Below are 13,223 nucleotides of genomic sequence, written 5' to 3'. Positions count from 1 at the left end.
GCAACTCCATGGATTTATACAGTCCATAGAATTCTCCAGGCCAGAATACTGGAGTGGATAGCCTTTCCCTTCTCCAGGGGATCTTCCCAACCCAAGGATCGAACCCAAGTCTCCTGCAATGCAGGTGGATTCTTTACCAGCTGAGCCACAAGGGAAGCCCAAGAATACTGGAGTGGGTAGCCTTTCCCTTCTCCAGCAGATCTTCCCGACCCAGGAATCGAACCAGGGTCTCCTGCATTGCAGGCAGATTCTTTACCAACTGAGCTATGAGGGAAACCCTTTAGTTCTTTTTTTAAAATGAAGGAATTCCCAGCATGGCTGCTTTGCTTTCAAACCTCTCACAGGCAGGAAGAATTAAAGCCCAGACTCGCACTGAGGCGCCAGACGTGGATCCAGCCAGACTAACAGCCTTTCTTTATCTCATCTGCTACCCAGTCAAAAGACACACATTTGAGCGGCTGGAGTGTGTGAGATGCAACTGGGAGTTAAAGAAATGAGCAGCGCGAGCCACAACCTCAGGGACTGTTGGGGAGGGGTCGAAAGTAAAAACCACTGAACAGGCCAAGAAATAGAGTTGGGGATTTACCAGCATCTGAGGTAAATGATATCCTCTAACAAAACCTGAGGTAAAAGTCAGCTCTTGGAGCTCACTCTCTTTTGAAAACCGACATCTGAAAATATTTCCGATGACAGTCAATTATTTCTCGTACATTCTTTCCCTGCTCCCCTCCTTGAGTTGGCTCCAGCACAAAGCCATGGAAACCGTATGTTCAGTTAGTCGTGAGCAGCTGTTGGCATAAAGAAGCAGGAAACGAAGAGGTTTTCTTACATTTCCCCCTCAAGGAATTCTGGAAAGAGAAAGCATTATGATGCGGTGGGAACTAGCTTCAAAAGTCTGTGATTTGGGACAGTTCACAGCTTTCCCTAGATGTCTTTCCTCTTCTTTAAAAAAAAAAAAAAAAAAAGGGTGTGGGGACTAAGGGATTGGATTCTTTAACATTCAAAGGTTCTAAATCCTGTGGGCCTCTTTTATAAACACCTCATTTTCTTTTATTTTTCTTAGATTAGAAAATGACACTGTTTTGGAATCCCCATCTTTGTTAAAGGGGCTCCCCTGTGCACCCTCAGGACAGGCTGCAAGTAATTGTATTTTGTCTTTGGGCTTCTTTTGAGATTCGGAAATATGGAAAGTGCCTGTGCTGTTTGGGGATGGAAGTTTCCGGGCTTCTAGCCTGAGTGAGTGGACCCTGCTTGGCCCCTGTGCTAACCGTTATGTATTAAGCTTCTCCCTATCAACCTGACCTGGATATCTGTGTAAATAAAGACTGTGTAAACGGGGGAATCTCTAACTCACCAAGAGCACAGAATTCTAAATATTGTCAGGAATGGTGGTGGGTATTTTCAGGTAGATGAACTCCAAATACCCAACAACTCATAAGGGTGATTTGTGTCACCACCTCCGAACGGTGCCTTCCAGTGGCAATATACTTGCCACTGAGTATAGAGCTTGGCTGTCTAGAGCTTAACTCCCCCAGAGAACGTGAAACTGCCCCTCCCATCCCTAGCATGCCCGCCTTGAAAGTTATCTTTAAAAGTCACTGAAAGTTACTATAACTAGCTCTAGCATTTATTCATTATCACTTATTACCTTTTATTAATGTTTAGTCATGGTTCTCTAGGGCTTAGCTGGTGACTCAGTGGTAAAGAATATGCCTGCTCATGCGTATTAGACTCGGGTTCAATCCCTGGGTTGGGAAGATCCTCTGGAAAAGGAAATGGCAACACATTCCAATATTCTTGCCTGGAGAGTCCAATGGACAGAGGAGTCTGGAGAGCAACACTCTATGGGGTTGCAAAGAGTCAGACACAACTGAGTGACTAGACAACACAGTTCTCCAGAGAAATAGAAGCAATAGTGTATGTATGTGTGTGTGTGTGTATATATATGTGTATATATATATGGGACAGTTATATATATATGAGGTGTTTTATATGTATGTCCCAGTTATATATATATATGTCCCATATATGTGTGTGTGTGTGTGTGTGTGTGTGTGTGTGTGTGTGTGTAAAGAGATTACCTGCCTCTTGAGAAATGTGTTTGCAGGTCAAGAAGCAACAGTTAGAACTGGACATGGAATAAGGGACTGGTCCCAAAATAGGAAAGGAGTATGTTAACACTGTATATTGTCACCCTGCTTATTTAACTTATATGCAAAGTACATCATGCAAAATGCCAGGCTGGATGAAGCACAATCTGGAATCAACATTGCCCGGAGAAATATCAATAACCTCAGATATGCAGATGATACTACCCTTATGGCAGAAAGCGAAGAGGAACCAAAGAGCCTCTTGATGAAAGTGAAAGAGGAGAATGAAAAAGCTGGCTTAAAACTCAACATTCAAAAAACAAAGATCATAGCATCTGGTCCCATCACTTCATGGCAAATAGATGAGAAAACAAATAGATGGAAATAGTGACAGACTTTATTTTATTGGGCTTCAAAATCACTGCAGATGGTGCCTGCAGCCATGACATGAAAAGACACTTAATCCTTGGAAGAAAAGCTATGACAAACCTACTAAACAGCATATTAAAAAGCAGAGACATCACTTTACCAGAAAAGATCTGTCTAGTTAAAGCTATGGTTTTTCCAGTAGTCATGTATGAATATGAGAGTTGGACCATAAAGAAAGTTGAGCACTGAAGAATTGATGCTTTTGAACTGTGGTGTTGGAGAAGACTCTAGAGAGTCCCTTGGCCTGCAAGGACATCAAACCAGTCAATCCTAAAGAAAATCAGTCCTGAATATTAATTGGAAGGACTGATGCTGAAGCTGAAACTCCAATACTTTGGCCACCTGATGCAAAGAACTGACTCATTGGTAAAGACCCTGAGGCTGGGAAAGAGTGAAGGTAGGAGGAGAAGGGGACAACAAAGGATGAGATGGCTGGATGGCATCACCAATTCAATGGACGTGAGTTTGAGCAAGCTCCAGAAGACAGTGAAGGATAGGGAAGCTTGGCATGCTGCAGTCCATGGGGTGGCAAAGAATGACTTAGCCACTGAACGACAACAACCATATGCATTGGGAAGGGCAGTCTGCCTGAGTCTCCTGGTTCAAATGTTAATCTTATCCAGAAAAATGCTCACAGGCACACCTAGAAATAAGGTTCAGCCAAATATCTTGGCACTTTGTCACCTAGTCAAGTTGACACATAAAATTAACCATCACAATTAATAACATCTCTAAACATCAATAGAATATATTACAACTAACCAATTTTTAAAGTTTAAATCTTATGATTATTACAAGTGAAGTTGCTTCCAAAGGCTCCCCTATACTTGGAGACCTGGGAGTCCTCCTTACTACCCTTCCTGACCTGTTATATGAGACCAGTTGAGTCCTGCCCAGGTGATTCTACTCCCCCAGAATGTTAAGTCCACCCCCTCTCTTCTGCCTGCCTGCCTGGATGCATGCTTGCCCTATCACTGGCCTTACACCCACCTCAACTCCATCCATACACCTTCTACACAACCAAGGTCCAGAGGAATGTTTTCAAACTGAGAAGCTAACCCTTCATTTCCCTGCATAAAATCTCCAATCCCTCCTCGTGACATGTAGGGAAAAAGTTGCTTAGCAAAGCATATATGGCACCTCATGAGCTGCTCTTTCTAGGTTCAAATCTCACCCTGCCCCTAGTAACCTGAATGCTGTGTTTCCTGGAACCATTTGAATTTCCCAAGTACACCATGCCTGTGCACACTATGATGTGTGGGCACCTCTCTGACCTGCATGCCATTCCCTCCTCTGCCCCCTTTCACCTCCCCCAAAACCTTCTTAACAGATGTCTCATTGCCGGAGGCCCAGTGCAAGCATCCCCTAAGTAAAGCCTTTCCGGCCTGACCCCTGGGAAGCTGAGGGTATCCTCCCAGGTGTAAGCAGGTAGAGCGTTGCTCGGTTTTGCAACTGGGTACTTGTGTATTCTCAATTCATTATGAGTTTTATATGGGAAAAAATGAGGCATAGTTTATATCTGTATTTTGTGATAATGTAATTCGTTCAACAGAGGAGTTTCAAAGCCCCAAACAGTCATCTTGATTTCTAAAGGGTTCAAACAAAGTTGTCATTCGTGACTGCTCTGAACAAGCGCTCGGAAAGCTATAGCGCAGTGACTAAAACTTCCTCATCAGTAAAACGGTTGGGAGGACTAGATGAGTTCATTCATGTTAAGTTCTCCCATGTGTGTTTTATTCAGTAACACACTTACGAGGCAGTAGTTGGTCTTTGTTGATATCATCCTTTTATATCCCAGAGTATTATTACCCAATAATGAGAGAAGGTGGTAATGAGCATTTTTGTGAAAGCTGAACCAAATCTGGAATTAATTAAAGATAGCCCCAGATTTGTTCAACCCATACTATCCACTCCTGGTTGTGTAATATCCCTACTCCTTATCCTGCATGGTAAAACAGGCCCCCAAGATCCAAACCCAGTGGATTATTCCCATCTTAGCTGCCACACAGGATAAATCCTGTGTTTTATCCTGTGAATACTGCTCACTCCCCCTCTGCCTCCATGCTTTCCTGTCCCTTGAATTTGCTCCTGCTATTACTTTATACTACCTGGGTTCCATATTTGTGTATTCAAATTATTTCTCTCTTCCAAGAATCCCCACTCCCAAGACTTATGATACCCCAGTGTCTAAATATTCACTTCATGCTGGTACATCTATCATACATCTCTCATGCAATTCATCAATTGCATGCTATTTCTTAGTCAATTCTTACCATCCCTGCTATATTAGAAGTCTTGTATCAGGAAAATTCTCTGTAGTCTGACTGTACAAGTCATATAATCTCACTGAATCTGAGATGCCTCATCTTTAAAAAATGAAGTTCAAAGGGAATGATTTCTCATGTTCTCTGCAAGTCTGTAATATATACATGCATCCACTGCCCACAGATATTACCCATTGAGCCATGAATCAGTTTATTTTCAACCCAAACTTAGCAAATCTATAAAAGGGCTAAAGCTGAAATTTAAAATGATTGACCTAAAATGATGCAAGCATATCAAAATGTGATATGATTTTGTCTTCATCAAAAGTGAGCTAAGCTAGTATTTCATTAAATTGGGGTTTGGTTTCAAAATGCAGACAAATGTTTCCCTGGACCGAATAGAGTATCCTTCCTGGAATGCAGCAGGTTTTACTGGATATTTCTTTCTTAAATAGGAAACTGGAACTAAGAGTTTAGGAACAAAGTTGTCCTGTGATCGTTAAGTGCCTTCACCGTCATGATAGATGGGCAGCCACGGTGTGAACATACAGATTCAGCATAAGCAGGATCGCAGTCAGTGTAAAACAAGAACTTCAAACAAAGGGAGAGTTCAGAGCGACAGTTGAGGGGTACCAACCACCTTCTGCAAAACCACAGAGCCCCCTGGAGTTGTGCGCACAGGCTCTGACAAGCCACATCTTTGTTCTCCAATGCTGGGGTGTATGCTTTGCTCCTTCCTGAAATTCTTCGACTTGGTAGCACATGGCTTCTGAATGTCATTATTCCCAGGACCTGAATTTTATATTATAAGAGTTTCCTGGGCAGCCTGCCAGGAGTGGGAGGAAAGTCCCCATTAACACTATCACGTGGTTGCTTAGAAGGCTTGGAGATGACGTCATTAGCCAAGGCGCGGAGCCCCGGAGGTGAGGCGCCTGGCTTTAGAGCGGCAGAGGGATTTGGGTGGAGGAGAGAGAAAATGAAAAGTATATGTACAGTCTACGTAGTGGAAGGAAATATATGTATTATTACATTTATATGATGTATTTGGCTATGTATATTAATGATGTATGTTCATATACTAAAATAGACTGTGTACATATTTTAAATAGTAATATACAATGAACTGAAATATATAATGAAATGAGTGTTTCATATGTCATAAAATATATAATAGTTATATAATATATGGTATAAATATATACATATAAAATTTATTCCCACACATATTTAGGGGAAAGGAGTTTAGAGAGGCATCTAAAGATATCTTCCTGAGTACTAATTTCCTTGTCTAGAAAACAGATTGTTTGAAGAATCAAGTGAAAAAAAAAGAATGAAGAAAATCAATAAACGTTTTCTCAAATGTTTATAAAAAGCACTTTGTAAACGTTATCTTTCAACAGAAATAAAAGGCATTATAATTAACTATAAAATAGTTGGTTTATCAATGTTAGATATACCTCAGCCTTGATCACAATCCTGAGGATATTTAAATGTTGGAAGTTGGATTATCCCATCAGGTTTTCCTATAAAAGACTGCATGAAAGTGAAGGAAAGTGAAGTCACTCAGTTGTGTCTGACTCTTTGTGACCGCCATGAACTACACAGTCCATGGAATTCTCCAGGCCAGAATACTGGAGTGGGTAGCCTTTCCTTTCTCCAGGGGATCTTCCTAACCCAGGGATCAAACCCAGGTCTCCCGCATTGCAGGCAGACTCTTTACCAGCTGAGCCACAGGGAAGCCCAAGAATACTGGACTGGGTAGCCTATCCCTTCTCCAGCAGATCATCCCGACCCAGGAATCAAACTGGGGTGTCCTGCATTGCAGGCGGATCCTTTACCAACTGAGCTATCAGAGAAGCCCTGATATATAGGGACTGTATACACTCTATAAATCATTCATTCATTTGTTCATTCAACAGGTACTTAGTGAGAACCAGCTCTGAACCAGGTGTGAGGGATACAGCAGTGAAGAGTGTGAGTCCTTTTTTCTCAGGAACTTACATTCCATGAGGACAGCAAACACATAAATAAATGTGAATAAAAGTGAATAAATAGGTATATAATGCCTCAAAGTGATAACGAATGCTGAAAATAAATGGGAGTCAGGCAGAGGGTACTGGTTCATTCAGGATGACTCACAAAGAGTTGTCCTATGAAAGGACAGTTGCTCTGAAGCCTAAGAAAGTGGGGGTGACCCAGGGCGTTATCCAGGGAGGCCCTGTCCAGTGCACAGTTGCTGAGGCAGGGAGGCACCTGAGCCATCTGGGAACTAGCAAGGAGCCCAGTGGGCTTGGAAGAGGGGGAAGGCATAAGGGCCCAGGGGTGCAGGTCCTTGGAGGCCCCCTTTAGACGTTAGCTTTTACGCTTGTAGTGAGACGGCCTTGAGCATGACAGGAGTACTGTTCCAGGATGTGTCTGGCAGCTGTGAAAATAGATCGTAGCGGGTAAAAGCAGGACAAACTGGTTGAAGGGATAGAGGATAATCCTGATTTTGTTCTTCCTGGACCAGAGGAGGTGGAACTGAATCCCTAGACGGTCACTTTGTTAGACTAATGACATATATTTCCCATGGTTTTCAAAGTATATCCATATCCATTACCTGGTTGCATCCTCATTATTATATCCCCAGAGTTATAGGCATACCAGCTACTCACTCCCATTTCAGAGAAGAGTCTTGAGACTCAGAAAACTTAACCCTCCTGCCTCAGACCATAAAAAGTAGACCTGAGATGGATTGTGACTCCCAAGCCAGTGCTCTTTCTGCCAAACTGCAGTCATGGTCCAGCCTTCTATTTCCTATCTCACTTCTTTGGATCAGAGAGCTACCAGATCACTGCAGGGTAAGAACTGAGCTTCCTGAACTTTCCAGAACCAGGATGGGATATTTACACACACAGTCTCATGTCTTCTTTACAGCCACCTTCCAGGGAAGCAGAGCACCCTTATTTTAAAGCAAAGGACCTACTTGAAGGACCGATTTGCCCAAACGTCAGGCCAACCATTGATGGATCTATATCCATTGGAACCCTTATCTTTCTGATTCTAAAACCCCAAAGCCTCTTAAGCCCAGAGTAGTTAAATGATGAACACGGAAAGCCCATTCTTGCATTCCGTCTCCTGAGCAGCCAGGAAGGGAAGGGACCCAAATCCAGAGAGGGGTAGGAATCTATTCAGGAGCCCCCCCACCATTCCCCGTTCCCCGAGGTCGTTCTGAGCGTGTGTTCTGTCTCTCCGTCTAGGATGCTCCAAGGTGACCTGCATCAGCTTGACCCGCGAGGCCTCCATTAAACTGTCCCCCTTGCACGGCAAACAGATCTCCATCCGCTACCTGGACATGACAGACTGCTTCGTGCTGGAAGACGAAGGCCTGCACACCATCGCGGCCCACTGCACGCAGCTGACCCACCTGTACCTGCGGCGCTGCGTCCGCCTCACTGACGAGGGCCTCCGCTACCTGATGATCTACTGCACCTCCATCAAGGAGCTGAGCGTCAGCGACTGCCGCTTCGTCAGCGACTTTGGCCTGCGCGAGATCGCCAAGCTGGAGTCCCGCCTGCGGTACCTCAGCATTGCGCACTGCGGCCGGGTCACCGATGTGGGCATCCGCTACGTGGCCAAGTACTGCGGCAAGCTGCGCTACCTCAATGCCAGGGGCTGCGAGGGCATCACGGACCACGGCCTGGAGTACCTCGCCAAGAACTGCGCCAAACTCAAGTCCCTGGACATCGGCAAATGCCCTCTGGTCTCTGACACGGGCCTGGAGTGCCTGGCCCTGAACTGCTTCAATCTCAAGCGCCTCAGCCTCAAGTCTTGCGAGAGCATCACGGGCCAGGGCCTGCAGATCGTGGCGGCCAACTGCTTTGACCTGCAGATGCTGAACGTGCAGGACTGCGAGGTGTCCGTGGAGGCGCTGCGCTTCGTGAAACGCCACTGCAAGCGCTGCGTCATCGAGCACACCAACCCTGCCTTCTTCTGAAGGGACAGCCTCCCGCCCATCGCTGTCACCGTACAGACCTGAACAGAACACGTTGGTTTTTTTGTTTTGTTTTGTTTTTTTCAGAGCAGCCTATGTAAGCACCGACACCCACTCGGAACAGCTTCTTTCTTCCAGGAAGTTTCTTCTTATGGATCTGGCTTTTCTTCTTTCTAATTTCTCACGGGCAACAGAGGGCTAGGAAAGGAGGGTGAGGGAGCCCCATTTCTATTCCAGACAACGGTTTTTTGCAGGGGGAATCAGGTCATTGGTGGTGATGTCTCTTCTCAAAAACATGTACCTCAGAAAGCTGACTGCAATGTCTTTAAGAACATCCCCTTTTCAGTTTCTTTCCTCCTGGCCACATCCCCAGAGTTCTGCACCCCATCTCTCCAACCCTACCCCTCCCTCTCCTACAGTAACAACAAATCGTCAGAATAATACTGCTCTCCACACCTCCTCCTCTTTAAACTGCTTGACTGGCCTAAACCACACTCTCCCATCCCATACCCAAGCAAAATTCTTGTTAAATAAATGTCACAGCACCTGCTATATATGCAGCACTTATAAACCCTTTTAAAGGATCACTTGCAGCAGTTAACAGGGTGAAAGAAGAGACCTGCCTTGTTCCACCCCACTCCCGCTCCACCACTTACTAGCTGTGTGACCTTGGGCAAAGCATTTGACTTCTCTAGGCTTCTGCTTCCAGCCCTGAATCAGAGGACTTCCTCTGATCTAATCAAGGATGAGCTTCATGCCCATTTTAGAATCGAGGGAACAAGGGATGTCAGTAAACCCAAGCTCCTTGGCAGCACAAGAGGCATCTACCTCTTCCAAGGATATCTATTCTGTGACTGCTTTCAGGAGGCGTGCCAACCCCACCTCCTATATGTTCTTCTCCCTAATCTGAGTGTCATTCAGTTTGTTTCTTTTGATGAGTGAGTCTCTTGGTCATCCTCTCTTGCCCAGCCAGATGGACGGCTTCTGTACACACATGCTTTTGGCATCACCCCATCGCATGGAGGTGATGGAATTCCTAATCACAGCAAAACCCACCTCCCCCAGTCAGGTTGATCTTTCTGAGTGTTTCCAAGTAGGAAGGAAGACACTCACAATTTTTAATTAACAAGGGAGGCCCAGGAGAACACGTGTCCTCCAGGGTTTTTCAAATCCCTGTCGCTGCACACGTGGCGTGCACGCACACATCTGCCCTACAGCTGGCAGGAACAGATGCCTCGGTTCTTTGTCATTCAGATCACATTTCTGTTTTCTCATCTGTTTATTTCCTTGGGCATCCAGACTGCATCACGTGAAGCCCATTGAGGTTAAGTCGTAAGTGTCACGTGTGCAGATTGCCACCTTGTGTGCCTCCCCTGTGATGTCTGCTTGTCCTTCCTCAAATATGCAGAGCAGATTTCCAGGTAGTTTAAATCCTGTCCACTCAAAAGTGCCCCACAAATGAAAGAGGGAACATGTGATAAGATGTAGGCGCTGGCCCACCAGCTAAGACTTTGATATCCAACATTAAAGCCGTTGCCAAGTATAAATGTGAAATGGTCCTATTTGGATGGAAATCCATTTGCTATCCTCATTCATGCGAAGTCAGGATGCCAACAATCCCATTGCTTGTTTTCATGTCATTTCATTGATTTTTGTTAATAAGCCCATGACCTCTCTTAAATTATTCTCTGGCAACACCCCTCCTCCTTTGCTTTCCAAACAGTTCATTCATTTCGTTCTCAGAGGACCCACCCTCCACACTCAGAGCCTAGTGTCTCCAAGCTAAGCACATGGAACAGTTTCACATCCAGCCTATACACCAGTTGACAGCTGCACTCCCATGTTAGGCTCCCTGCATGTCTTTGTCTTATTTTGAGAAGGAGATAGCAGTGAGATGGCATCACATGATATATGGCCACCTCTCCAATCAACACTGTCAGCAACTTGGAGGTGCAGTCAATGCCACGTGCCACAGGGAAAAAGGAATTGTTTGTCTGGGGATAGTATCTGGTAACAAAGTTTAGAACTGTGAAAGGGATTGAAGATAGCATTCCCCTGCTGTGTGACTTGTGACTCTGTTCAGAGCTTCAGAATATAAGTCACAAAGGATCGTCCCTAACCCTTGGTACTGAGATCTTCCAAGTGAGCCAATGTAATACTCCTGGAATAAGAGGAAAGATCCAAAACGGCTCACACAACCAGAGAGGGGGTGTCCCATTCCAAATATCTTGATCACCACCTCTTGACCATAGCACCTACACTGTCTTCCAAACTTGAGACAAAGCCAGCCTTCACACTGATTACCTGGCTTGCCCTATCTTTCCCCATTTCGGTCTTTCTCCCAGTCTGCTCTTCACCCATTCCACTTCCCCTTGTCGTATGAATCTATGACAGTGGTTCCTGGGGAAACAGCTCAGCAGATTTTTAGAGACCACGCGAAAAGCCTCACTAGGAAATTTACCTGTTTTTAAACATTGCTTCCTTCCTGCCTCTGCTAAATTGAATGCTCATTGTTGTTGTTGTTTTAATTCTAATGTTCAAATCACTGCGTGCTGTATGACTCTAGAAAGCCTTAACTTACTACCACCAAGAAATAAAGCAATATGTTGGTAATCGGGTTCAGCCTCATTTAATTCCCTGGCCAGAGTAGCCTGATGTTCAGATGGGGAAATTCAAGAGTGAGGGAGAAACTTGCCTCCTGTTGAAATAGAGAGCATGTCAGGTCACTGCTGCTGCTGGCAAAGTTGCACCCGTGGCTGTGTCATTCCCCTTAGCTCATTGTCTTTGGCTAAAAATTAGCAGGTAAGTAAAAATCATTACATTCACAGTTTATATCTTCAGTTCCCTAACCCACCTTTTGATGGTACAGCAAAAAAAAAACAAACAAAAAACAAACAAAAAAAAAACCTAGAAGCGGAATATGGCAACTTGATTGAAAAGGAAGAATTATCAATCGGTTGGAAAAAAGGAAATGCCAAATATCTCCCTACCCAAACCTTTAGATCAGAGAAATTAGTATGGCAGAAAGCAGGTACTGAGAGATGAATGGAAAATTCCATCTTTAGCAAGTAAAAACATTTTCAGTTCAGTTCAGTCTCTCAGTCGTGTCCGACTCTTTGCAACCCCATGAATCGCAGCACGCCAGGCCTCACTGTCCATCACCAACTCCTGGAGTTCACTGAGACTCATGTCCATCGAGTCAGTGATGCCATCCAGCCATCTCATCCTCTGTCGTCCCCTTCTCCTCCTGCCCCCAATCCCTCACAGCATCAGAGTCTTTTCCAATGAGTCAACTCTTCGCACGAGGTGGCCAAAGTACTGGAGTTTCAGCTTCAGCATCAGTCCTTCCAAAGAAATCCCAGGGCTGATCTCCTTCAGAAGGGACTGGTTGGATCTCCTTGCAGTCCAAGGGACTCTCAAAAACATTTTAGGAGATGCCAATTTTAAAAGTAGCTATCCTCAACTTCCTTCTTACCCTGATTCAGCTGCTTAAGGACTATCACATAAACCAACAGGACTAGTAACTGCTTTGAAATATTAACTCGAGGTAGCTGCATACAATTCTTGTCAAGATCCCAGAATAAAGTTAGCAGTAAATAAGATGCATATGCCCTGGAGGTTCATGATTTCTTATATTGACATTTGTTGAGAATTAAAGACTTCGAGACGTTTGACATCCAGGAGCCCACAACATGAAACCTAACAGTTTAGTATTTTTAAGGGAAAAAGAATTTTTTTTGCAATAAAATCGCCTACCAGGTCTAAATTTTCACAGAAAAGTCATCAAAAAGTAGTGTTTTTGTTCAATAGCTGGCAATCATGATTAGTTCAGGAAGAAGTTAATTTGCAGAAATGCTGAATAGACAGTAGAAAAGGGAGCAGGAATATTTAGTGATGAGGTAAATACTACATGAATATGTTCATGCAGACAGTCTGTGAAACAAAACTGGTTTTCCTCTTTCCATGCTCAAATGCTTTCTTCTTTTTGCTTCACACACCAGCATGGTTAGTCGCTTCAGTCATGTCCAACTCTGTGACCCCATGAACTGTATGTAGCCTGCCAGGCTCCTCTGTCCATGGGATTCTCCAGGCAAGAATACTGGAGTGGGTTGCCATTTTCTTCTCCAGGGAATCTTCCTGACCCAGGGATCAAACCCATGTCTCATGTTTCCTGCATTGACAGGTGGGTTCTTTAACAGTAGCACCACCTGGAAAGCCCCTCATACACCAGTAGTTGTCCTTAATGTTGCAGGAAGGAGTGGTTCATGGAGAGGGGAGGTCTTGTTGCTGTCTCTCTGCTGGGGATGCTGATACCATACCATCATTGAGCCCTGCCTAAACACAGCTCCCTTTGCCCAAAGAGCAATTCAGACACGTTCCATAAAGACAACCACCAGATGGGCAAAGTTGTTCACTGAAGGCAAGAAAATATTGGGTTGACTAAAAAGTTCTTTCGGGCTTTTCTGT

At 44.5% G+C, this 13,223-nt stretch overlaps 1 protein-coding gene across 1 annotated transcript in view; it reads left to right on the top strand.

Moving 5' to 3' along the window:
• The window catches only part of FBXL7 (F-box and leucine rich repeat protein 7), a 465,805-nt gene extending 454,432 nt beyond the window's left edge, over nt 1–11,373 (top strand). The window contains 1 exon segment of the mRNA XM_070357700.1: nt 8,023–11,373. Within this exon segment, the coding sequence (XP_070213801.1) occupies nt 8,023–8,759 (737 nt within the window). The 3' untranslated portion in view covers nt 8,760–11,373.
• Nucleotides 11,374–13,223: the final 1,850 nt, after the last annotated feature.

This window comes from Bos mutus, chromosome 20, assembly GCF_027580195.1.
Source record: "Bos mutus isolate GX-2022 chromosome 20, NWIPB_WYAK_1.1, whole genome shotgun sequence".
NCBI classification, from domain to species: Eukaryota; Metazoa; Chordata; class Mammalia; order Artiodactyla; family Bovidae; genus Bos; species Bos mutus.
The sequence above is the reverse complement of the archived record's forward strand: the minus strand, read 5'-3'. Positions and strand labels throughout refer to the sequence as shown.